This window comes from Mytilus californianus, unplaced genomic scaffold (assembly GCF_021869535.1).
Source record: "Mytilus californianus isolate M0D057914Y unplaced genomic scaffold, xbMytCali1.0.p SCAF_4, whole genome shotgun sequence".
Lineage (NCBI taxonomy): Eukaryota > Metazoa > Mollusca > Bivalvia > Mytilida > Mytilidae > Mytilus > Mytilus californianus.
The window spans coordinates 76,760,397-76,786,969 of NW_026262690.1; the positions used below are offsets into that span (position 1 = coordinate 76,760,397).

Below are 26,573 nucleotides of genomic sequence, written 5' to 3' on the forward strand. Positions count from 1 at the left end.
TTGTTAATTAACAATAAATGTCGACGCTGTTTTCGTTGACAGACTTCCGGCGAAGTCTTTTTGGATGTGGTGTTTTTATCTTGAAGTAGAACTTATCCTTATAAAAACTCAACAAAGCTTACTAAAATCAAATCGAAAATACATATATTATACCACAAGACAAACAATATAGATACTGCTTAACATGACTGTGGAAATTTTTGTTGAAGTCTTACCAATCCCTTTACCATCTATTGATTGTAATTACCTCGGAGGTTGTGCTACAACAGAATAGGGCGTGAATTATCACTGTTTTTTTTTCCTGTATATTTTTTCAGTATACCAACGTTTCAAGCTAAACTCCTCCAAAATCATACAGTTTGGTAAAATGCACATTTGAAAGAATTTCACAAAATAAATATGTGATATGAGAATCTAAACAGGATTAACAATTACTCAGATAATGTATATTTTGTCGATTTTCCACGAAATCTATGTTTAAACAAAGACTCTTCATATAGGCACAACATAATAACAGGTTCATTCAATGTCGGTGTAAAATCAATCTGACATATTTTCTAAACGAATTCAATTTACCAATGAACTGTAAAGTTTATAATTCTCATTTATTGGAAATGTCGGAAGTCAGTAATGTCAGGAATCGATCGTGTCTTGGATAAGCCGTACTGGCAATAATCAATAAGCTAAGGTGTTACATCCCGATCAGAATACACAACGAGCAAACATGTCTTCGCTAAGGAGTAAAATTAAGGTAGGATTAAGCACGACATTATTCTTATATTTCATATACATTGTAATTTTGCCTAACACCGTGTGTCATTTTCATTGTCAAAGGATAAATATTTTATATTTCCGTTCTTTCATTGTGTTGAGTTGCATATTTATTTGCTACAAGGAAATTTTAAATAGCCTTTCCTTATTAAGTATCAATCGATTTGTGTTTAAGACTTATTTTTAGTGAAAACATTACCATGGTAACAAATTATTTCACATTTTATAGAGGATGATACATATTTAAATGCATGGACAAAAATAGTCATAGAATATCGGTATCATATCATAATTAAAGCATTTGGGAATAAAAATGCTAAACTAGTCATAGACTAAGTACAGGATGAGCATAGCAAATTAATCATGAGATATTCGTGTCATTAAAATTATACAATTGAATGACAAAAAAAGAATTGTAATTTGGTGAGATGAAGATGAATGGCCGGAATTCTAACGTGCTAGTTCACAAGGTAACAACAGTCCTAAAGAAGACATGTCACCCTACCCGGACACATTATTCTGACTCTGAGCCGACCAGTCTTTGCTCTTACTCCTTAATGCCACGCGATGCTTATATCAGATGCAGCAAATACCAATTTTAAAGTCATTGGTTTGACAAGGCCGGGGTTCGAGCCCACGACCTCCCCCACTCGATGCGAACTAGCTACCACGAGACCACCGAAGCGGAGGTAACACGAAGAGGGTAAGACATATAAAACCAAAAGACCTTCTTCGTGCCTCTAGAATTAATGGTTACTATTTTTAATAAAGGTTTAAGTATTTAGTATGACGATGAATTTTCACTTTTGTTCTCGTACTAGGAACAACAAAAAAATGTATTTTGTAAAAAATATTTCCGTACTCCATGTATACCTTACAACAAAATTAATTTTATTTACCTGTGTACGTTATTTTATTTGGCGGCATTTTGTCCAAGGTTATGGTTGTCTTTCTGATATTGTTACACATCTAATCCCCTTGTTTATTAATTTTCTATTTACATTGTGTCATAGATCAAATTTATTCGTTCAGTGTATGTTCACTTGTTTTTGTTAATATGTCTTTTGATTGAGTTAAGCCATTTCAATTGATATTTTATAAGTGTTTCTTTCTATGTTGTGATGTTACACTATTGTTTCAGGTAGGGTGAAGGTTGGTGCCTATCAAAACGTTTAAATCCGCTACATTTGTTTGTACCTGTTCTAAGTCCTGGTGTTCAGTGGTTGTCGTTTGTTGATGTGGTTCATAATTATTTCTCGTTTCTCGTTTTTTATATAGATTAAACCGTTGGTTTTCCTGTTTGAATGGTTTTACACTAGTCATTTTGGGGGCCCTTTATAGCTTGCTGTTCGGTGTGAGCTAATGATCCGTGTTGAAGGCCGTACTTTGACCTATAATGGTTTACTTTTACAAATTGTGACTTGGATGGAGAGTTGTCTCATTGGCACTCATACCACATCTTCTTATATCTATGGAATATTACATTAATAAGGATACAACTTTTATTGAAGAAAAAATGCTAAGAATCTACTAAAAAGTATGAAAAATCAAATCTATTTTTACCAAATGTGAAAATACTCAAGCTGCATTAAAAGATGTAAGAAAAAATAAATTGTGTTATATTACGGTGTAATGGAATTACAGTATCTAGTAGTTTCAGATAAAGACTAATTGATTCAATGTTATATAAGAATCGAGGGTTATAATTACTCACATTGATTTTGTTTTCAATGAATCAAAACAAAACTTTATATGTATTGCTTTACAGTTTTGAACCTTCATTGACCTATATCATGTCGATACTTATATTTTGGCGTTATACAAAGTCGTGTTTTTCTCGGGCTCTTTTTTCGGGACGTTTTTGTGCTTATTCCATTGGAAATATACTGATTGATATTTAAGTCTGATAAACATGCTTAATTTGCTAGTTGAAATGAGCTTTCAACTAAAGTTTTAGTAACTACTACTCTCCTAGATCGCTACTTTTTTTTCTTTTGTCTTTTTGATAGTTGTTTTGTGCTTTGTGTCAATCAGACGAGTCACGCACATGAGTATTTTGTTCCAATATAATTTGAAAGAACTAGGGTTAAATGAATTTACTTTCATGAGAACTTTCGAAAGATTTAACTTTAGGTATTTAGAAGATATTGCTTGACAAACAACGAAACTACCATCGCAATAGATAACTCAAGCGCAATTAGCTTGAGTAATGATAATTAAAATGATAATAATGATAATAATAATAATAATAAAAGTATGTGTACGTTAGCTCTGATTATCCTTGCAATCATAGAATATTTTATTCCATAGAAATTCCAAAAAATATGGTGAAATTATCGATTTAATTATTGATATGCATTTGTAATTTCAATTTTAGGAAAAGTATGGGTCCAACTTCATTACGTTATACTTGCATCACACTATTTTGGCTGTATTTTATTATATTGCTTTCCTGATTTCAGTTTTCCTTTGTTTTGCAGCAGACGCTTTAGCGTTACTCTGTCGACGCACCCGGTGTTTCATTTGAAATTCATACAATTCCCTCAGTTTTATTCTTGTTATTACGTTTACTTGTATCTTCTTAATGGATTTATGACATTTGATTATCGGTAAACTACTGTTGCTCTAATTTCTTTGTCTGTTGAAATCTGGGGCACTTGATCCGGGAGCATAAACATGCCGTGCCTTAATTTTGAGAGTTGAAATTCAAAATTCTCTTTTTTCAGGGGAAACAGGTAGAAATACTGATGGAAGAGAATGCTTGTTTCTATGATCTGACCTATTACCTTAATGGTTGCACTAATCAAAATCCAGATGCCGATGAAGATGAACGGCAAATAACACCCACATTGAATATGTTAAACATTAGTTATGACGTCTCTGAGTATATAGGACCTTGGTGGAAAGGTGCTTGTTTTCGGCAAAAGAAACAGAAGCGAGTTCTAAATGATATAAATGTACAGTTCAGAAGTGGGGAGCTCACAGCTATACTTGGAAGTTCAGGTATTTTGATACTGGGTATTATTCAAAACTATTGAGTATTGCAGCTAGTTATGATCTGTAGAAATCCCAAACGAACAAAAAGGTAGTAACACATAACACAAATAACACTGTAAACGTAAACATGCGAAAGAACTCCCATGAATAACAGATAACTCGAAGCGTTTTAGTACCCTGACCCACCATTAGGCAAGGTATGTACTTCGGAAGGTGAGACCAATATGAGGTCCCTTGGTGTCAACTTGACATTGTTACTGGTTTTGTCATCTTCCTGATTTTCATAATTGCCGCAGGATGTTACTTTGTAATCATGTGATGTATTACACATGCGTGGAGGGAGTTGCCTACCCCGTCGATGCATCCGAGTGACTCCTTTTGGAGTTCAACTGCGCAATTCCGATTGTTAAGACCTGGATATGTATGATAATAAATGAGCATACTATTTAAATCGTATTTTATTTAAAACCATACAATTAATGATAAAATGAAAAGAATATAAAATTAAATCAATGATGCCAGAAAACTAAAACACAATACATTTACAAAATATCATACAAACAAATCGGGATGAATTTAAGCATACATTGAAATCCAATTACAAATATTATTACATAACAAAAATTTGCTTTTAATATTATTACAATATCAACAGAGGGAAACATTTTATCTTTACTACAAACAGGTTCAGGAAAAACCTCTCTTTTGGACATAATTGCCTCGAGATCAAATGGACGAGTTGGCGGGAAAGTGTACTACAACAATTATCTGTGTACAGCGGAAGTCATTAAACAATATGCCGCCTACGTTATGCAAGCAGATCGTCTTCTTCATAATCTTACAGTTCGAGAAACTATAAGATATGCAGCACTTCTCAGATTGCCAGGAAAAATGGGCAGCAAAGAAATTGATGAAAAGGTGAATAAATAGTCATATGAAAAGTTTTGATTTTTATGTAAATGTGTACGGTTGTATGAAAAGTATCTAATCAAAAGACAAATGCAATTTTGCCAGATCATTTGATTCTTGAGAATATCATGTATTTTCCCCATATAATTCCAACATTTTGAACACCGTAGAAAAATCCTGTAAACTAAATGTTCAAAACTTATCAAAACCCAATTGAAATTGTTTAATTGACAGATTTAAAAACCCGTTCTCTTTAGTCTATTATCACATTAACAATTTAACATCATATGAAACACTTTTTAAAAAACCATTGTTGGAGGTGTTTTTATAAATATTAATTTCTTCAAATTTAAGGTTGACAAGGCTATTGCAGAAATGGGATTAAAACATGTAGCAGACTCGAGAGTTGGTGGCTCTGTAGTCCGAGGAATCTCCGGTGGCGAAAGACGACGAGTAACTATAGCAATTCAACTTCTTCAAGACCCTAGTGAGTAATTTTGCACAAATATTCACAAACGAAGTAAAACATTAAAGAGCCCTGGATAGACTGAGGGTGTTTGTTGTGATAGAAAATAAACTTCTGCTTAATTATATACCAGTATGCTTGTTTTACTCACGTGCATTCAAAATTTTATAAATCAGATTGTGTTCCAAGAAAATCTCTTTCAAGTGGTTTCCAATACAAAAAGATAGTCTTTATTTCAGACTAAAAGGTCCATATATATATATTCTGTCTAAACAGGATACAATGTTAAAATATTTACAGTATTAATTACAGTTAAAACTTTTAAAATATAGCTCATTGTACAATAACAATAACAATTTTGAAGAATACAATAGATCAATTCTGAGAATTGTATTAACCAAATGATTGTAAGATATTTTCAAGCGATTTAACAAACTAAACATTGACTTTCGCATAACTTACTTGAAGGACATAACTTTATTTACGACAAACATATTACTTGAACTACATCTATATTGATATCCTTGTGTTATTCTGAAAGCATTATTACACATTACTCGAATTTTATTTTAAAATGCAGACTTATATTTAGACCATAAAGATACTCAATAGACATTCATACAGTAAGACTGAAAAAAGTTGAATCTTACCACCCGTATACAGGACATTTGTTAAATTTTCACTTCAGTATATTAATTTTCTTGCATATTCTCAGATATTGTCTCTTCATACATTTTTATTAAAATTCTGTATCAATGTACTAGGATGTAATCGCGACTATTTTTGTCAAATATTGTTAAGTGTAAATATATCATTCAATCATCGCTAAATACTTTTTGCAGTATCCGATGAAATGGGTCAGCTTTATTTTCTTATTTCTTATGTACACATAGTTTAATGGGTCAAAATTAAGTTAATCTAGATTATTCCTTTCGCTGAATCTTTGAATCTCATCGCGACATTCTAGTAGCAACACCATACTAATTCTCGAGAACTTAACATGCTTTACTTACTTAATCGTGGTACGAAGCAAAATTCTGATGCAAATTTTCATATAAGATATGAAAGCAGATTTTTAAAAATCCACTTTTGATGGGTGAATAACTACCATACAGTAAAATACATTTTGTGAAAACGCTAACGCGTGTATATTAAGGATGTAATACAAAATTTTCTTCTTCAGAAATCCTTCTCTTAGACGAGCCAACTACAGGACTGGACAGTTGTACAACCCGCCATCTTGTGTCAAGTTTATCAGACATTGCTCACAATGGTAAAATAGTGATTTTGACAATTCACCAGCCTCGTTCTGATGTCTTTAAAATGTTTGATAAGATAGGGCTCCTGAGTATGGGAGAGATGGTATACTTCGGAAAATCGGGACAAATGGTGGAATATTTCCAAGACCTCGGCTACCCTTGCCCTACGTATGCTAGTCCATTTGATCACTACGGTAATGTTTATGTATATTTAGATAGAATACATTCCTTATTTAATATGTGGAAAATGGTTGAAGTTTTAAATTTATTGCAGTATATATATATGGCCTTATCATATAACGTTGTAGAACCATTTATGGTCGAAACATAAGATATTACACGAAAATAAACAAAAGGAACTCACCATGAAATGTTATCTGTTTATATATATATATATATATATATATATATCAAGTGAAAATGACATTAATCAAAGCATTAACTACAGAATGAGTTTTTAGAAACAGTGAAAACTGAAGAAAATAAAATCGAATGTCAGTCTGATTAAAATCAGCCTAAACTATCCACTTGCTACAAACGCAAGTGGATAGTGGGGGCTGGTTTTAATCTACATGTGATAAAGTAAATAGCATACTACACTGCATATCAAATCTCAGCAAATACCTCTTTAAATGAACTGTGAAATCCTACTGATCCCTTCATAAAATGTTTTCTTCCATCCGAACTTGTCCTCTAACTTATTGTCAGTAACAGAAACCTATATTTTATATTCTTTTTGTAGTCGATCTTGCCAGCATTGACAGGAGGAATCATGAACGTGAACTTGAAACTATGTCTAAAGTTCAGAAGCTAGTTCAAGCTTTCTCCAATTCTTCAATCAATGATGAAAATATTCACAGCATTGAAGAAGAAACCATGAGACATTCGACAAGGAGGACTATGTTGTTTTTCTTTAAACCTCAGCCTCCGAGTTTGATGCGGGTACTTTATTGTTTGATTGGGTATGTTGAAGTTTTGCATTATTTGGTATAGATTAATAAAATAGAACAATTCAAAGATTTAAAATTACAACCCTAACAATAATTAGAACATCATGATATCACCAAAATGAATATCTATATGTTCATTTTGTTGGGTGACGTTTCCTGACAATACTTGTGTTTTGTCTTTTAAAATCTAAATTTCATGAAGTTTGATTTTTAGTTGGGTTTATCTTGTTATGGATTGTTGGTTCACTATACATCGTACGTTCAGTTTTCGGGGGTTTAGAACTGATATTATTTAAAATATAAATATTGACTAAAAATATCAGCCCATTAAAATGAGACAGCAACCCCGATGATGACACAAATAACCAGAAGACATCTTGAAGGCAACATACAGTTTTCAACAAAAGACAGGTTTCAATACAATACGGCAAGCTCTAAATGAAGCACAGAAACAATCCAAGATATGGAATTAACACGAAATTCTCTAAATAACGAAAAAAAAAATTAAGATATTACATACGACAACCACTGACGAGGCTACTGAGATAAGACATTTGATTTGCTATAGTAGATACTTTGGGGAAATCACTGCTGGTTTCACCCTACCCCAGTAGTCAATGCCTCAAGCTTTTTATAGAAATTTTAAGTTTCACATTACTCAAGGAATGTTCTGATTGATTGATTTATCGTTGACTGTTGCTTGCTTAACGTCCAGCAATATTCTGAGCTCAACTTAGCGGCCGTGGCTTCACTTAAGCTATCTTTTTATTATATTTTGGTTTTGGCTACTCTATATATGTTCCTTTTTTATACCTCACTATGTATTTATTCATCTTTGCCTCTCCGATTTGTTTTTCTTTGAGCTTTTCTCGTTAAGGTTTTTCCATATTAGCGCTTTCTAATGCAGCTTCTATAAATTTCCTTTTGATGAAGGACGTTTGTTATTTTCTGTTTTTATATGTTAACAAGAGTTTAAATGCTTGAGGTAGTTTTGCGAAGTCAGCGTAAGATTCATGGATTTTTTTTCACTCTTAGAATGAATATGTCTTCTATTCTGTTTGTTACAATTAAAGCTGTTCTTTTCAACTGGAATGTCTCAATATATTACTAATTGTAAATCTAGAAAATTTTGATTTATGAATGATTTACCCAATTCATTTATTTACAGTCGAATGCTTGTGAATCTGAAAAGGGACAGAACTATATACATGTCCCGTTTGGTAATGTTATCATTGTTTGTGCCGTTTGTATGTGCTTTTCTGGGACATATTAAGACAGATCAGAAATCTATCCAGGACAGAATTGGACTTATGTACCAGTCAGTTGGTGTACCAACATATGTTGGGATTCTAATTGCTGTCGGCGTGTGTAAGTTTATACCATAGAATGTTGTACAAACTTTGGGCGATGCTAAAAGTAGATCCAATGAATTTATGTTTATGTTATATTTTTATACCAAGTAACGTTTTGTGACATTGTTATTGTCATTGCTGTATGTGTACTAAGGAGTCTCATAGACCTATTTGCTGGGAACAAATAGGATAAAAAGTGGGGAGCCATTCCATCAAAAATAATGTGATCTCTGAAAGAAACCAAAAAAAAAACAAACAAAAAAACAGAAAAGCAATTTAAAGAAAACGTTAAATTCTGTTGAATTCAAGTTTAGAAAGTCTATACGCGTTGCATTTACCAATAGCTGGACAAAAACTTTAAAATGCCTTTTTCTGTAAGAAAATGAGACTTGTCATATTCAATAATAGTCGTGTCGTCATCGTACAGAAACGCACGAGCCGGACAGAGTTAATATGGGAATGCTGGAGAAACCGTACCTAGTAGAATTTTAATATTTAAGAGTCCTATTAATGTACTCGGATTTTTTTTTTTAAAAAGTTAGATATTTGTTCAACAAAATGTTGAATGAGCCATATGCACATTGATGTTGCAGACAAATTGGATGAAGGCTTTCAAATTTGCAGGTTTTAGCTATATACAGTCATACCTAATTAAAATATTCATTATATTACATAATGTTGTTACAACATCAAGAAACACACTAAGCTGTGATACTGTTATTCTTTTTTAAAAGATAAGATAAAGGACTCTCTAAAACCTGTCAGACCAATCTGAGATGTTAATAAAAGAAGAATAAATCTCGTCTTATATAGTCCTGTAAACCCCCTGTCACTACATAACTACCGGTAATAATATACTTTTGTACAATATTTGCTTTGATTGGCAATTACATGAACCTTAGCGTAGTTTGTGTCTATTGAAATAATGTATTTATTTTTACAGTTCCACCATTAAGAGACCTGTATTTCAGAGAATGTCGGGATGGTCTGTATTCGACTACGTCTTTCCTACTGTCATATGCTATACATATCATCCCATTCCAAGCAATATCAGCCATGATATTCAGCATTATAGTTTATTGGTAAGCATATGTGATGTTGTGTGCTTCATTATTGATAGGTTAGAGATGGAATCTTGTCGATCAATTGCATTGTCTTTTATAAACTGTTGTGAATAAAACAAATCATATATTCCAGGATTAAAATTGTATCCGCCAGACGCGCGTTTGGTCTACAAAAGACTCATCAGTGACGCTCGAATAAAAAAAGGTTAAACAGGTCAAATAGTACGAAGAAAAAGAGCATTGAGGACCCAAAATTTCGAAAGGTTTTGCAAAATAAAGCTAAGTAATTTATTCCTGGGATAAAAATTCGTAAGGGTTCCACGGAAACCAGTGTCTCGCCTACTTTCGCTGTTAATCGCAGGCTCAACAAAAATGAGGAAAAAAATTAATAAAAATAGTCCTCTCTATACTATCTTTTGATTGTAAGTAGCTTCTGTCCAAGTTTGGTAAAAATCCAGGATAGTTTATGAATCTAATAAATGTTTATAAAAACTTAAACTGCAGACTGTATGTAATGTTAACTGGAAGAAAAACTTAGTCCATTTATAAGTAAAATACGGAAAAAATGGAACAAATTTTAACAAAATTTCCTTCTAGATACTAGATTTTAATCATAAACAAGCTTCTGTCCAAGTTTGGTACAAATCCAGGATAGTTTAAGAAAGTTGTTAAAATTTTAAAAACTTTAACCACAGAGTGCATGTAATGTTAACTGGCAGAAAAACTAAGTCCATTTATAAGTAAAATACGGAAAAAATGGAATTTTTTTTTACAAAATTTACTTCTGGATACTATCTTATGATCATAAACAAGATTCTTTCCAAGTTTGGTAGAAATCCAGGATAGTTTAAGAAAGTTATTAAAATTTCAAAAACTTTAACCACAGAGTGAATATTTGTGGACGCCGCCGCCGCCGACGACGACGACGACGACGCCGATGGAATGTAGGATCGCTATGTCTCGCTTTTTCGACAAAAGTCGAAGGCTCGACAAAAAATCCTTAGTATTTCGAAAAAAACATCAAAGTTTTGTAAACAGTTAATTTATAATTATAACCATATCAATGATTATTCATGTCAACACTGAAGTGCTGACTACTGGGCTGGTGAGTTTTGTTGGTTTGTGCAAGTAACACGCAGGATACATCATTAAAGCACAATTAATTCAACAAAATATGTTACATCAACACCAAGTTCTAAATCAAAACATACATTTAGGTTTTTGTTATCGAGAATTTACGAATTCAAAATTTTACAATGTCGTTTTTCCGTGCAGGGTGACGGGACTACATCCTTCGTGGAGCAGATTTGCTATATACTATGCCACTATATTTGTTCTGCATTTTATTGGAGAGATTATGACAGTAGGTGTCATGGGAGTATTCTTCAATCCACAGATCGCCAACAGTACATCAGCTTTAATTCTGTCAGCTTCAGTACTCATAGCAACAGGATTTCTTAGGCATGTATAAAAACAAATCGTTATTTGAAATAAACCAAGACATAACTCCACATAACCGTTGGTTTTTGTTTTCGTTTTCGCGTACTCATTGTCTTATCCTATATTAAACGTACTTTAACTTTTTTTTCAGTCTTCGTAATTCAATGTACATTTTGAATCATAAAATAGGTGCGTGTCATCTATTACGAGATTTTGGTTCTTACCTTACGTGTAATAATGACGCCTCAATGAAAAATGCTTTCTCGTAGATAAAAAAAAACTGCTGTTTTATTTCAAACGGAGAACACGTCAACATTAGTGCGTTTTACTTCGATTCATTTCATTGTTTTCTTCAAATAGGCATGGCGTGGCCTTAAGGAAAAGTAAATCAAGAAGCAGGAAAATGTAAAATATTTATCTACTTTTACTTTCGACGAAATTTGCCGTTGACTTACGAACGAGGACACTCGCCTATTTTCCAGATTAGCACACATTTATTTTTGTTTGGTTTCAATTGTTACATAAACAATTGTTTCTTGTTCGTAGATCGTTTCCAAGTATGCTGGACATATTTCAGTGGGGCAGTTGGCTAAGCGTTATGAAATACAGTGCCGAGATTCTCGTAGCGAATGAATTTAGTGGACTTAATTTCACTTGTCCGCCGATGCCAAGTAAGACATTTATTTTTCGTTCTATAATATTCTGCACTTTGAAATATTTCTTTTATGATTTACAATTTTAGCTGAAAGGAGAAAAGGGACTGTTTTCGGAATATCACAAATCGCAAGTTATTATTTCCTGACAAGAGTTAACTTTTACTAAAATTTAACATTGCATAGAGAGTCCAAGAGTTTTGTGAATTTTTAAAGCAAACACACAGTCACTATAGATATTGAAACTATATATGTAGTATATATATTAGAAATGCAGGAAGATGGAAAAAAGCAAAGCGCACGAATGCACTTATTACGCCAGGATAGAGATTGGAATAGCCAATTTAGTAAATTTTAACAAAGCTTTGTTGTATTTTGCAGATATACCATGTCAGTATCCAACCGGAGAGAAATATTTGGCCGATTATTATCCGGATGCTGTAGAGCACATGAGAAGAAACTTTTGGGCATTGGGTGGTTTCATGGTGTCGTTTCTCTTTTTCACAATAGTTGCCTTTAAAATAAGAGGCATACCTAATATGCATTAAAACTATTCTCCCAAATCGGGCAGATTCAAAATGGGCAGGGTGGGTGTGCATGAACCAATAACATCAAAAGTGACAATTTGATTAAAGTCGCACAAAGCACTACACGGAGTGGTAATTTCTGGTGACACCCCCACTACACCCATATATCTGAATCTGCTCTTGGAAGTCTTTCATGAAATCAAGGCGGATAAAGTGGTACAAAAGCGGTATGAATGAACCGAAATTGGAAAAATATTCTTATATAAAGTAAAAGTTCAATACAAAATGTATAAAGACATTAACAATGGTGCAGATTACTTTGAACAGTTTAGGTGACTTGCCATTATTAACCACATTTGTCAGATCCGCGATTATAAGTCTTTCAAACAAACAACGATGGCTAGTTTACTAAAGAACATTCATTTAGTTTATAGATTTTTTTTTTTAACATGCTGTAAAGCAAAAACTTTTAAAAATCTCGTAACATTGTTTATAAAATTAGGCTGCTTGCAACAGTTGATACTCTTTATCAATAAATCCTCAATGTTTACAATTCTAATATGATGAGTGTATTAAGAAATGACCCCGAGTCATCACTGTATGTGACCAGTAACTATTTTCAGAGAAAATCCAGTACATGTGATGAAAATAATAACTTATTTTCTCTAACTCTTCGTCAATTTATCCCTTTCTGCACCCATTGTATAAAAAAAATTTAATCAACGTGTGGTTCATTTGATCTGTTATTCATTGGTTAAAATCCGATTATGACGTCGAATTTTCTTGCTTTCCTCTGAATTTCCTATTGTGACGGCATGAAAAAAGGCGACCATGCCTGATGACGTCACATAAAAAGAACACATCTTTTTGCAGATCATTCGAAAAGACGGAATAAATTTGCCTGCGTATTGTTTGAAAATCATTAGAGAAACAGATTCCACCACCAAATCTCGTGTAATACGATATTTATCCACTCTCGACAGTTAAATTTTAAATATTTAAAACGCTCGGCGAGCCTCGCGTTTTAAATTTGAAAATTTAACTGTCTCGAGTGGATAAATATGCGTATTATGGTATACAAATGTCCGGCGTCCGTCCGTCTGTCCGTCCGTCTGTCTGTCCGTCCGTCTGTCTGTCCGGCGTAAACATGTCGCACCGTAACTTGAGAATGACTTATCCAAATTTCATGAAACTTAACATAGTTGTTTCTTATGATGGTCAAACGATCTGTATACTTTTTGGTGAAAATAAGATTAAAACTTTTTGAGTTACGGGACTTAGTAACTAAAACAGGTGTGTGTTTTTTTTCACATGTCGCGCCGTATCTCAAAAACAATTTATGATTATTGCTTAAAACTTTACACACTTCTTAGTTATATTAATCTTAAGATCTGTATACTTTTTGGTGATGATTCAAAATTTTATTTTAGAGATATTGAGTATTTTGTTAAAAAAGGGGGAGGGGTTTTTCACATGTCGCGCCATATCTCAAAAACAGTTTATGATTATTGCTAAAAACTTTACACACTTCTTAGTTATATTAACCTTAAGATCTGTATACTTTTTGGTGATGATTCAAAATTTTATTTTTGAGTTATTAAGTATTTTGTAAAAAAAGGGGGAGGGGTTTTCACATGTCGCACCGTATCTCAAAAACGATTTATGATTATTGCTTAAAATTTTACACACTTCTTAGTTATATTCATCTAAAGATCTGTATACTTTTTGGTTTTGATTCAAAATTTTATTTTAGAGATATTGAGTTTTTTGTAAAAAAAAAGGGGGATTTTGGCATGTCACGCCGTATGTCAGAAACTATTTATGCTTATTGCATAAAAATTCACACACAAGACGACGGGCGTTTTTCATCAAAGGACTTCTCTAACTAAAATTATTTATTTTTTATACGAAAAACAATTTGTAACTTTACTTCCAACAGAATGTTTTTTTGTTGGTTAAAATACCTCTTTTGCTCTTTTACAATGACCGACCACAACTGCGATTTTCAGCTTTCATAAGCCATATAGTATTTTTCCAACCTCAACATATATACATAGAGCTTTGATAGTCATACTGCGAATCTTAGTTGATTGAAAAACTTTTTGAAAAGGGCCCTGGTGTGAAATTTATTCAGGGTATTGGCCATACATATCTAAATTCGGGCATTGGAATCTCTTAGATTTCTCCTATTATCTGGTATAAGTAAAAAAATCGATACTCAAATTACATCTATAACTTGAATGAATTACGAGATGATTGTTTTATTAATTGATTTATTGTTTTTTTTTTTGTTATGTTATATGAGAAACTGTATTTAATAAAATAAAAATGTTGATATCGTTAATGGATTGTTAATATGAAATTAGTGAAAACATTATGCAAATTATTGATGATTATTCTAGAAAGTTAGCATAAAGCTAGGCCAAGTCAAAGTCACAGCTTTTTCAAAGTAGTTACACAAAAGAATTATGAAACCGTACGATGGGTGATACTTAATCAATGAGCAGATATTCCTGACGATACTTATGGTCTCCTTTTTCACGGAGTTCGGTGATGTCTTTTCATCTGTATTTTGGGATTTCTTGACAGCATATTTCGTTCGTGTTCACATCTTGTTTTATCATTCTATTTTGGTATAAATCCGTTACACAACATTCGATGTGGAATATGTAATTTTTCGCTGTTCTTTAGTAATTCCAGCTGTTTCTTACTTTGTAAAATGCAAGCATGGTACTTTCATCGTTATAATATATTATTAATCATAATATTACCATGCTTCAGGCTGGTAAATTCATATAGTAGTTCCCATATATACTTTGTTTTCTATCGTGTGTCATGGCTAACCACATTTTACTTATCTCTCGATCCTTTGCAGGAAAAACAAGATATTTACAGTTCTTACCATATCGTATATAGCAAGTATAAGCTTCTTTTGGCATAAATGTTAAATTAGGTCTTATACCTTCGTGAATAACACCGGGTATTCTAGATGGTAAAAGTCCAAAAAGAAAAAAATCGTCTACCCAGAAAAATGGCGATCCAATAGCTGCACGATATAACATGGGTATGAGATCTATAGATATGAATACTGTAAAACCACTACAATATGTGTGGGGATATAATTTCATGTCTTTAAACTCGTATTCATCAACGTACCATTTACTGGTATTTTTTCGTATGATTGCCATTGATCCTTTAGGGATTTTGTTACAATACATAGTCTTTTTCTTGTGTTTCAGATCTGACATATCTTCGAACAATTTAAAGAAATTAATAAAAGCATCATCGTCTATTTTAGCAACTAATTCAGCATTCATACAATGTTCTGATATCCATTTGTATCCGGTAACTCCTTTATGTGTCAAATTTCGATAGGAATCTATAAAGTTTCCTTGTACTATATCTTTATATATTTTACTTTCTTGTTCAAGTTTTAACTGTGTTATCAAATCAGGGACTAGACCGAGCAGAAACACAACCCTGACATTTTCGGGACTATAATATGTAGAATTAAGCCATGTATTCCTCATTCTGACTCGGCGTAGGAAATGACTCGGAGCTGTGTGGACGATAACTATCACAGACACCTTTTCTACTCCTCTGCATATGTCCTTGTTGTTTATTTTATAACCCTGTGACACAATAGGGTAAAATGTTTTTGATCTTATTGCTCGAGTATTCGGAGTACTGTGACTCTGTGGCGTTGGCTCTTCCATCCATAGCATCAAGCGATTATTTACGTGGGCGCCATTTGAGAATATCGGGTTGCTTAATGGCGACATTAAATCGTTAATTATTGCTACACAGAAACATGAAAGTGCCACGAATACAACTAATAGCAAAAATTTTATATGTTGTGTTTCTTTCTTCATTCTGTTAGTGAGTATCTTGATCAGATATGATGATTTCTACTGAAAGAAAAAGAACAGTTAAAGTAGATAGACTTCTGAAATGGCAAGGGGTCAAAATAGTTTACCTCTACAAATATTGATGGAAACATTTTAGATGGAAACCCACTTTGATTTGAAAAATAGATAACAATATAAAATGAGAGAAAAATCAAGATTATTTAAAGAAGCTGAGGAATTGTAAAATTAGGTAAAACGGACTCCCAAATGTCGACAACATTCTCAAAAAAAGTATAACAAACTGAAATACTGAACTCCAATTAAAGGCAAATCCATAAAAAAATGACAAAATCAAAAGCCATCAATTAACGGAACCAGTGAAAAACAACTGCCATAATCCTGACTTGGTACAGGAATTTTTCAAAGAAAATGGTGAGTTAAACCTGGTTTTATTTTATAGCTCGACAGTTTCTTGTAAGGCACTTCCTAAACGTAAATATCATCTGGCAAACGGGAGGTAATACAATTGGAATTGTTTGCATGATGCGAATATGTCAACCGGTGCGAAACGAGATTTTTAAAATGTATATTGTGGTGTTTGAATGTATACATATATTTTTGTTTAAATCTCGTCTAGGGCTTACAAAATAGAGAAAAATGTATGAAAAACAAGTTGCTTTCTTTAAAAAAAGAAATGCAATCGTAAACCCAAATGCTTGTTTGGCATTAAATATTAGATAATTCTTTAATAAAGATGTATTGTTATATATTATTTTTGTTCTTACAGTATAAGAATTAGAAACTGACATTGATCGTTTACTTAAAGTAACTACTGTTCAATGTGGGGTGAAATATTCTTTTTAAAGGAATATTTTTTTCTCTCTCCTCTCTCCCGAAAGACAACATGTTAAGTCACCCACTGGATGTTCCATTCTAAGTTGCTGGTTTTTTTTTTTTTGATAAGAGTTAGTTTTTTGGCTGAAGTTCAAATGCAAATGTGAAGAAATTTAATCAATTAATGATTATTTGTGTTTAAGAAATGCAGTACGTGAACCTGTAAAATAGCTGTTTTTATTGGAATTTGAGATATGTTCATGGTTATTTGAACAATGGCTTGATATTGATCATTATTAAGATCCTAACACTTGCTCTGCAAGGTTTTTGTGATGCTTAGGGTAGTAAGCATTAGCAGTTTTAAGTTGTGCGCTTAAAATTTGTGCTCTTAAAAGTTTTAGATGACAAACCTCTTTTGTTAAAAACAAACACTTTTTAAAACCTTTAACTCGCTTTGAAGGTATTTTCCGAATGTCCCTTTTTATTTTGATGTTTTCTTATATTTTAAATTGTGGTTCACGAAAAAAGGCATGCAAGTTTAATTGTAAAATTATACAATTTGAATTGCACTGTATCCTCTGCACCTTGATGAGTGAAACCAATTCATTAAGAAAGCTATTTATAGCCTAGACAAAACAGCTTACACCTTGTACTTATAAATAAACAAACAAAATTGAAAACAACAAAAAAACTAACATGGTCAAACCTGAAATTACCACTGAATACCCATCACCTAAATATTAGTTTGTTTAAAGGCCACATTTATGAACTGTTGTAAGGTGTTCCTTTTTTTTTTTATCTGAACACGATTTTTTCATTAACTTTTAAAGTGTGTTTTTTACATGGTAAAGTTACACTTCCGTCTTATGGTATGTATGTAAATTCTTTTAAACCAGGTGTATTCATAAGCACACGCCCCAAGTCAGAATCATGTTGTTTAGTGGTTGTGTTTTTTTTGTTTTTTGGTGCAGTTCATATTTGCTTTTTGTTTCTGGTTTGAAGTTAAATTAGATTTGTTTTTTCCTGTCTAAATTGTTTTATAACAGTGTTTTGGGGCCCTTAGTAGGATGCTGTCCAAATTGAGCCAAGTCTTTGTGTTGAAGGCTGTATTATAACCTATAATTGCTAACTTTGACTACACTGTGTCTTGATGGAGAGTTGTCTCATTGGTATTCCTATCACATTTAAAAAGATATTCCCTCTGACATTTGACAAATCCATTAGAACAATCTAAATATTGAAATTGAACTGGTTGCCTTCCATGTTTCTTATATTGACCTATCCTTTTTCTCTCTTGCTGGATAGTTTTATACTGGTCATTTGGAGGCACTGTGTAGCCTACTGATCAGTGAGATGGCTCAAAATCTCCTTACACTATTTTATATTTTCGTACTTAATATATAAAAACCGAAAATTCATCATCTGATCGTCTTCAAGAAATAATAATTATTTATTTTTATTTTGATGAACATTTTGAAGAGCCTTAATTAATTACTATAGGAACATAAATTATAAATAGAAATTATTTTTTCTTATCTCTGCCTGCATCTGTCATCACTCGGTGTCTATTAATAGACATTTGATATCTTTTCGCTGACCCTGTTAAGTCTGCTAAAATTACATGCATGATTAATTTTAAGGATTAAAGCGGCACATTTAATTCGTTATTTCATTGCTTGAAGTATTATTTCTTACATCTGCATGGTCAAATGTATTTTTTTTAATATATTTTAAATTCAAATTTCAGTTTTAGTTTTTTTTTCTTCATATTAAATATCTACTTATTCACATTTTAATAATGAAAAGGATCCAGATGTACCTATAACAATCTGATTATTTTAATCAAGGAGGTTATATGACTTCCTTGTTTTAATAAAAAGGAAATAATGTTGCAATATTTAAACAAAGAAAATAACTGTATTTCAATTTGCAATTTTAATGAAAATAAAACGGAAATGTACTTTCATAATTAATTTTAACGTTATTTTCAATATTAAAACGATATTTTTTTTTGTTGAAAAATCCTCGTTTTTACATCTATTCAAGGACGTATATTAGATTATATACGTACCTGGTAGATATCCTAGACGTAAAATTTTAATAAAGTGCAAGATAGACTTCCTTTTAATTTCAGTATGAAAAAAAATGAAATAGCCTGCTTTGTACATCATGTACATCTTCCCTAGACTCAGAATCTTAAATGAAATGCTAGTAATACTTCTTTTATAGATTTTAGTTTTAACATATCTCGTTTCGAATATAAATTGCATTGTTTACATGAAATTTTATCTCATATCTAAACACAGCTGGTTTCAACGTTTGACTCTAATTAAAATAACTACGCATATATATGTAAGGTAAATATTAGCGGCAGCTTGTAAATGCGTGCAAGGAAATATTCAAATGCTTATTAAAGTAGCTTGCGTCATAATAAATTTCGCATCATATGTAACATATCTCTATAGCAACTTTAAGATGCTAATGCTTATTCAACAGGTCAAATAATAAGCTATTGCGCATGTATATGAAAGGTGGCCATAGAAAGAACAGATGTATTCCGAATAACATCCGGTGTTCCGAAAGACTACGGACATCGTCCAATGATATACTGCGTAAAAAGGAAAAGAGGAAAATTAACCAAAAAATAAAGAATCGAGGAAAATGAACAAAAAAATAAAGAAAAGAGGAAAATGAACACAAAAATAAAGAATAGAGGGAAAATGGGTTAGAAAAATGAAAAAAATAGAGAATAATAAGATTCTTAAATATAAATGAGAGAATAATGGGCAAAATCAATAAATAAAACAAACAGTGACCTCAAAATTAAAGATTACAGAAATGAAGACCCCTCCTCTCCCCTTACAACATCTCCACCCAGACGTCTGATACTTACGTTACAGGTAAGGATAATTATTAATAAGTCGCTTCTTCGGACGTATGGTTTGTGTTCCTTTAACATGGAGATACCCAGGAAACAGGAAGAAAGAACACTTAAGACATTCATACAAACATTCTATTGTTCCTTGTGTTATTTTTGTTTTGACATTTAATTGTTACCAAGGTACAGTAATATGTTGCACATATTATTAAAGATTCATAACTTTATAAATCATTTTAGATAATAAAAACATTTCCTGACGGCTATTTGGTTAGAAAACTATCAATTTCCTTATTGACTTCTATTTTCTGGGAATCGAGATACTAGTAAGTAGCAAGTCATAAATACAGATAAAGAAAATTCATTCAATTCACTTTTCTTATTTTCATAGATGCATGTATGAGGGTCTGGGTGGGGTTTCAGAATAGAGAATTATAGACAAAACGTGCAGAATAAGGGCAAAAAATATAAAGAATAGAGAAAAACAGGCCAAAAAATAAAGAATAGAGAATAATGGGGTGCTAAAAGATAAAGAATAGAAAATAACAGGCAAATTTATAAAGAATAGAGAAAAATGGCTTAAAAAATTAAATAATACAGAATTGAAGGACCCCCCCCCCCCTAATCCAGACCCTCATGTATTTTGTTGAATAAACTGAATCAACATACTTACCAAGTAATACTATAATTGAAAAATCTTCCAAAGAGCTGAATATCTATTCAACTTATTGCTTTCTTGCTTACATATCCTGGAAATAATTAAACAAAATAAGCATTGAATAGACGTAATGAAAGTTTTTCATTGTCACCAAAAGAGTTTATATAAATAAGACTGTCATTCATAATATAAAGGAAAACATGAAAATAGTACTGGTCATTCATAAGGACCAGTAACACAACAGTCCCCGACGTTGTACGTGTATTTTACTTTTTTTCTTCACAAACAATAGACGCATAATTATGGCCCGATCATTACAGGACTAGATCTATATTGACAGGTCACCCAAAAAGGGTTAAGAAAACACGTTTGGGATATAATAGCCCTAATGGGATATAAATTTACTCTGCAAAACCTTAATTTTTTAGCGAAAATATTGAAAAGTACATTTGTTTAAATATTTACAAGAATCTTTGCCATGATAGAATGATGCCTCGGAAAACCGCTAATTTCTTAGGGTTCAGTCTCATTAACAATCAGGTATAAAAGTTGCTAACCTTAAATGTAATCAAATCGAATTAGTAATACATCCTCTAAAATCCAATTTAGAATTATTCAATTTTTGCACAGTAAGATCATATCGGATTTACCTGATAGACTAAGCAGTCCGAATACTTCATATGTGCACAAGCAGAACTGTTAAACATACAATATACTACTCTAAAGGGAAACATGAGAGCACTGTGGTACAAATAAAGTACTAGTAAACAGAACGTGCGAGAATATTATTTAAGTGTACATTTATGAGGGTCTTGATGGGGGTCCTTCATTTCTGTATTCTTTAATTTTTATGCCGTTTTTCTCTTTTTTTCTATTTTTTGGTCCATTTTTCTCAATTTTTTTACATTTTTGTCCATTATTCTCTATTCTGTAAACCGCCATCCACACCCTCATTTATGCACAATGAAGATTTATTACAGTATTGTAAATGTGATATGCTGCATAGTTATTCAAGGACACTCAAGGTTAAAATGGTCGTGTTATGCGCACATTATATATTTAATTGTACTGTTTCAATGTTGTCCTTTTCACAATTATGTAATAGATCTTCCTTTAAGATATAAATTGCAAAATACAGTAAAATATGTAATTTTAGGTGACACCTTCATTTTACATATCACATAGCAATCTTTTTATATTAATGGAAACTATCAACTTTCATGGTCAACGTCTTAAAACGACAATCAAAATTAAGATAATCAAAACTAAGAAAAATTGTGTATAATTGGTCTTACCTACATCAATATCAATATTCACCATTTCACATTAAATGACAAATTAACAGTTATCACTTCAGACTTCAGCGGGTCTATTCAAGAGAGGGCGTATATATAACTGTTCCGCATTATTGACAAATAATTTAAAAAGGAAAAGTAGATTTTAAACGAAACACGATAGTCGTATCTCTCTCTACTTTCTACGCATGAAGCATAACCGTGTGAAACCATAATAAACTGAAAGCAGGAAATAGAACATGAATTGGTGATCGAATTCAAATTAGCTTCCTGGGAAACATCTCGAAAACTTCATCAAACGTTAACTGAAGTAACTAAATTCTAAATGAAACATGTTTAGTTTATTTTATTACAACACTCGTCCGTCGTCTTGTGAAGCACCAAGTTTGAATATTTAAACTAAAGAAATCACTGAAAATTCCAAAAGAAACCATAGAACTGTGATAAATCACAAGAACCGAGTAAAAACGGATTCTTGTTCAGTGATTATCATCTTGGTTTCGGTTATTTTAAATTCAACTTCAATACTGTATATGTAATACAAAAATGATATCAAAATTATACGAATCAAGTATTCGACCTACAAACATGGTGATAAATATTTATATGCACGATCCGAAACTACATTTAGAAATTAATAAGCTTAATCTAAATACATCAAGATTATTTCTGTCGTACACAATTGTAATCTTTCATTGCAGTTGATAATCTGTTTGTTAGGGGGACATCTTCGCCTGATTACGACGCTAAGCACACATCACTTCGTCCGTAACCTTTAATTTACTTGGTGCAATCAACTGAAGACTCCGATAGGTTTTTCAATGATTAGAAAAGAAGGGTTTGGTACGGATGTACCTTTACACGAAACCGATCGACATTTCCTTAGAAACGAATAAACATCAAATGAACACAGCTTTTGTGTTTGTGCTTCGTAGTTGAATAAGAAAATCCTGCGAAAATTGCATATGCAAAGAAAAATGGCTGTCAGATATTTCAATCGTTCTCTTCCTTGTTCGTGATTTATCTTCGGGTTTTATTTCATGAGTAACATGACAGGTGCAACATAAGTAGCGGGATCTGCTTATCATTCTGGACACATAAAAACGACTGCGTCTTTTACTTGAAAGTAGTTTGTCCAGCTCAGTGTTTCTGTATTTTTTTGGTGAATTAATGTTTGTAAACAGTGAATGAAAATTGTGTTTTTGTTTGTGTTCTGCAAAATAAAATACTCTGACTGGCATCGCAAGAAAAATGTATTTTTCAAAAATGTAATCCCTGTATGACACTCACAACCAGTTCTGCATGCAACCTCAACCGTTCGTCCAATTATCAGAAGTATGGAACTTTGTAGTTGAGATAAGGTGTTAACAGAGAGTAAACTGGCGAACAAATGACCATTTCAAAAATATTCTACTCTAAGACAAGAGAAATTCCTGGTTCCCTACTTGTGTTTGTTATAAGTTAAAACAATATTTATCTTAACAAGTCATCATGCAATGATACAATAAATATATAATACATACTTGTTATTAAAGGATTCAGAAACAAGCATAGTTGCTTTTATAAATCTCTCTATAATGTAGTTAATTTTCTTGCTAATAAAACTTATATAAAATGTGCTATATGTAAATTAAAAATATGATATAAAAAATTTGAAAAGCAGCGAAATATGATACATTGCGTGGAGAATGAAATCAATCAAGACTAAAGTTAGCGATCAAATTCAACAGAATATGTGAGAATTTAATAAACATCCAGTGTATTCTATAGTTTTGTAAGTGTACTTCGTTTGAATCATGCTATGGCAAATGTGAAAAAAAAATCCTCTACTGTACTTTTTCAGTTGGAATATAGCTTTTGATATTTGATTGTTTGTGTTTTGTACTGTTAAGATGCAGTATAATGTACCCCTTGTTTGAGATCTGTAATAGTGTGATTGCCGGTGATATAACTCCTAATTAGTATCTCCTAATTAGTATAATTCATCGTTTTATTCAGTGTTATTCATAATTGGGGAACATATGTTTACGTCATTCAATCTGCGCTGTTCTAAGCAAAGTTTAGGTTCTAGTGATACCCTGTGATTGTGTGCTTTTTGTCGAGCCTGCGACTTTTTTCGCAAAAGCGAGACATAGCGATCCTACATTCCGTCGTCGTCGGCGGCGTCCACAAATATTCACTCTGTGGTTAAAGTTTTTCAAATCTTAATAACTTTCTTAAACTATCCTGGATTTCTACTTGGACTGAAGCTTGTTTATGATCATAAGATAGTATCCAGAAGTACATTTTGTAAAAAAAAAATCATGTTTATCCGTATTTTACTCATAAATGGACTTAGTTTTTCTGCCAGTTAACATTACATTCACTCTGTGGTTAAAGTTTTTCAAATTTTAATAACTTTCTTAAGTATCCTGGATTTGTACCATACTTGGACAGAAGCTTGTTTATGATCATAAGATAGTATTCAAAAGTAAATTTTGTTAAAAACAAATCCTGTTTATCCGTATTTTACTTATAAATGGACTTAGTTTTTCTGCCAGTTAACATTACATTCACTCTGTGGTTAAAGTTTTCAAAATTTTAATAACTTTCTTAAACTATCCTGGATTTGTACCAAACTTGGACAGAAGCTTGTTTATGATCAAAAGCTAGTATCTAGAAGGAAATTTTGTAAAAAAAAATTTCCTGTTTTTCCGTATATTACTTATAAATGGACTTAGTTTTTCTTCCAGTTAACATTACATACAGTCTGCAGTTAAAGTTTTTAAAACATTTATTAGATTCATAAACCATCCTGGATTCTTACCAAACTTGAACAGAAGCTTCTTACATTCAAAAGATAGTATCTAGAGGAAAATTTTTAATAATTATTTACCCATTTTTGTTGAGCCTGCGACTAACAGCAAAAGTAGGCAATACACTGGGTTCCGCGGAACCCTTACGAATTTTTTACTATGTTGTTTTGCCAGACAAGAAAGATGTTTTGTGGGAAGACTTTTTGATTAGCTAATTTTCTGAAACTACAAAGCGAAATGTTTTCAAACTTTACAGAATTGTTTTGCTGTGGTTCGATTACTATAGTCAAGGATTTGCTATAGTAGAGCATACTTTTCTCCAAAGAATGTATTATCAATAAAAATGTTAAGCAAAATTTAAGTTGACAATAGCAGTCTGTCTTTACCATGCTGGAAGATGTCAGCTCTTTTGCTTAACACTGTAATGATGGATTAAATGTAAAACCGCAATAACAGCGCTAGTTATTTCCAAGTATTTTACGGGCATCTCCTAAACTTTTGGCAAATTTTGCAATTTTCTAAACATACAAAAATGTTTTAAAAAACCAACACCACAATATATCTTTTTTGAAACTTATGTATTATAAAGGCCCAAAAAGCCTATGGAGTCGTCTTATCTCGTATAAAAAGCTTTTCAGACTTTTTTCTATATCCCCCCCCTTCCCTAGAGCATGTCTGACAAATTAGATTTAAGAGACAAAAATGTAGAATTTCTCCAAAGATTTTATTCTATATCTAAAAGAAAAAATTACAGAATTTCATTTCTCTTAATTGTTCGTAATAAGTATCTTGATACCTTTAATTCATGTTATATGATGTTACATGATGGCAAGGTGTTTCTATCACGACATTCGTGACAAAGTAGATACATTTCATTTATGATGTCGGTAATATCTCTTTGGTAGCTAAAAATCTGTATTTCTAAAGAGTAAGCAAATTTTAGTGGTTGATGAATATCAATTTATAAAGCTTGACAATATTCAAAAAGGTATTCTTGAGCAATTAAAGAACAACTTATAACATAAAAATTAACATATAAGTATAGTATAGTGTCGCCTTTAAATAATGTCTTTGTCTGCACTGTTCAGTTCAACGTTTCAATAGTGGTAGGGATCGAGACTCAAAATACTATTTGTAAAGTGTATTGGAACCACCAATACAAATGCGACATAGCCTGTAGTACACTTGACAAAGGTCGGTGTCTTCCCGATTTCAATCGAATACCCTGTCTGTCATCAAAATTTTACTATTCCGTTGAAGCATATACACTTTTTAGAACAAATATTTGAGATTCATAAATATTGCATTTTTAATGTGTTTTGCTATATATTAAGATATCAATTTTATTTTTCGTTTATAAGCGGCTGTAGTTGTGTCATGATTTGCACAGTGCTTTCCATAAGTGCAAAAATTTATCAACAAACAAAAAAACGAACTCCAAGGTAAATTCAAAAAAGGGAACTCCGTAGACCTGACAAAACCAAACGCTCAAATATATCAACCAATGGAACGACTGGAAAACATCTGTCATAGTCCCGGAAAAGGATGACTTCGATTGGTAGTTCGTAGGTTCAAACCCCGTCAAGATAAAAGCAATCTGGTAGTTGCTGCTTTTCCGGTAGGCGAGCATCATTAAGTAGTGTAGGCAAAAAATTGGTCGGTTTGATTTGTTTCAGAGTATGGTTACATGTCTTTCAGAAACTGTTACCTTTTGAGCTATCAAGTTAGAAATTAGACGCATCGCAATGTCTAGCCCACATTGAAAACATGACAGGGCTGTAAACATATATATATTAGGCATGATGATTCGTCATTTCGTATGTCTGTCAAACAAAAAAATGATCCGATATGTGGACAGTTCTAGCTTAACTCTTATG

General features: G+C 32.1%; 2 protein-coding genes across 9 annotated transcripts; one reads left to right on the forward strand and one right to left on the reverse strand.

The window, feature by feature from the left end:
* The first annotated feature begins 516 nt into the window (after positions 1-516).
* Positions 517-14,732, forward strand: LOC127698771 (ATP-binding cassette sub-family G member 5-like). The gene is made up of 11 exons (XM_052202439.1): positions 517-751; positions 3,498-3,774; positions 4,454-4,686; positions 5,032-5,164; positions 6,327-6,596; positions 7,145-7,364; positions 8,521-8,720; positions 9,648-9,786; positions 11,044-11,229; positions 11,755-11,879; positions 12,243-14,732. Exons 1-11 carry the CDS (start codon positions 725-727, stop codon positions 12,407-12,409), a joined length of 1,977 nt encoding a protein of 658 aa, XP_052058399.1. The 5' UTR covers positions 517-724; the 3' UTR covers positions 12,410-14,732.
* Positions 14,619-22,043, reverse strand: LOC127698747 (beta-1,3-galactosyltransferase 5-like). Of its 8 annotated transcripts, none has more exons than XM_052202406.1 (3): positions 21,902-22,043; positions 20,622-20,697; positions 14,619-16,299 (listed from the first exon to the last, which is right to left on the reverse strand). In XM_052202406.1, the coding sequence occupies exon 3, from the start codon at positions 16,258-16,260 to the stop codon at positions 15,166-15,168; it is 1,095 nt and encodes a 364-aa protein (XP_052058366.1). In that variant the 5' UTR covers positions 16,261-16,299; positions 20,622-20,697; positions 21,902-22,043; the 3' UTR covers positions 14,619-15,165. The 8 variants fall into 8 exon arrangements, with proteins under 8 accessions (XP_052058366.1, XP_052058367.1, XP_052058370.1 ...); XM_052202407.1 differs by having other exon boundaries at positions 21,906-22,036; XM_052202410.1 differs by lacking the exon at positions 21,902-22,043 and adding an exon at positions 21,257-21,301.
* Positions 22,044-26,573: the final 4,530 nt, after the last annotated feature.

Bases quoted from the DNA above. Each gene is read 5' to 3' on its own strand.
- LOC127698771 (XM_052202439.1), top strand. From the start codon at position 725: ATGTCTTCGCTAAGGAGTAAAATTAAG. The intron at 4,687-5,031 runs GTGAATAAATAG...TTCAAATTTAAG, and splicing joins GCAAAGAAATTGATGAAAAG to GTTGACAAGGCTATTGCAGA. The intron at 11,880-12,242 runs GTAAGACATTTA...TGTATTTTGCAG, and splicing joins CACTTGTCCGCCGATGCCAA to ATATACCATGTCAGTATCCA.
- LOC127698747 (XM_052202406.1), bottom strand. From the start codon at position 16,260: ATGAAGAAAGAAACACAACATATAAAATTTTTGCTATTAGTTGTATTC.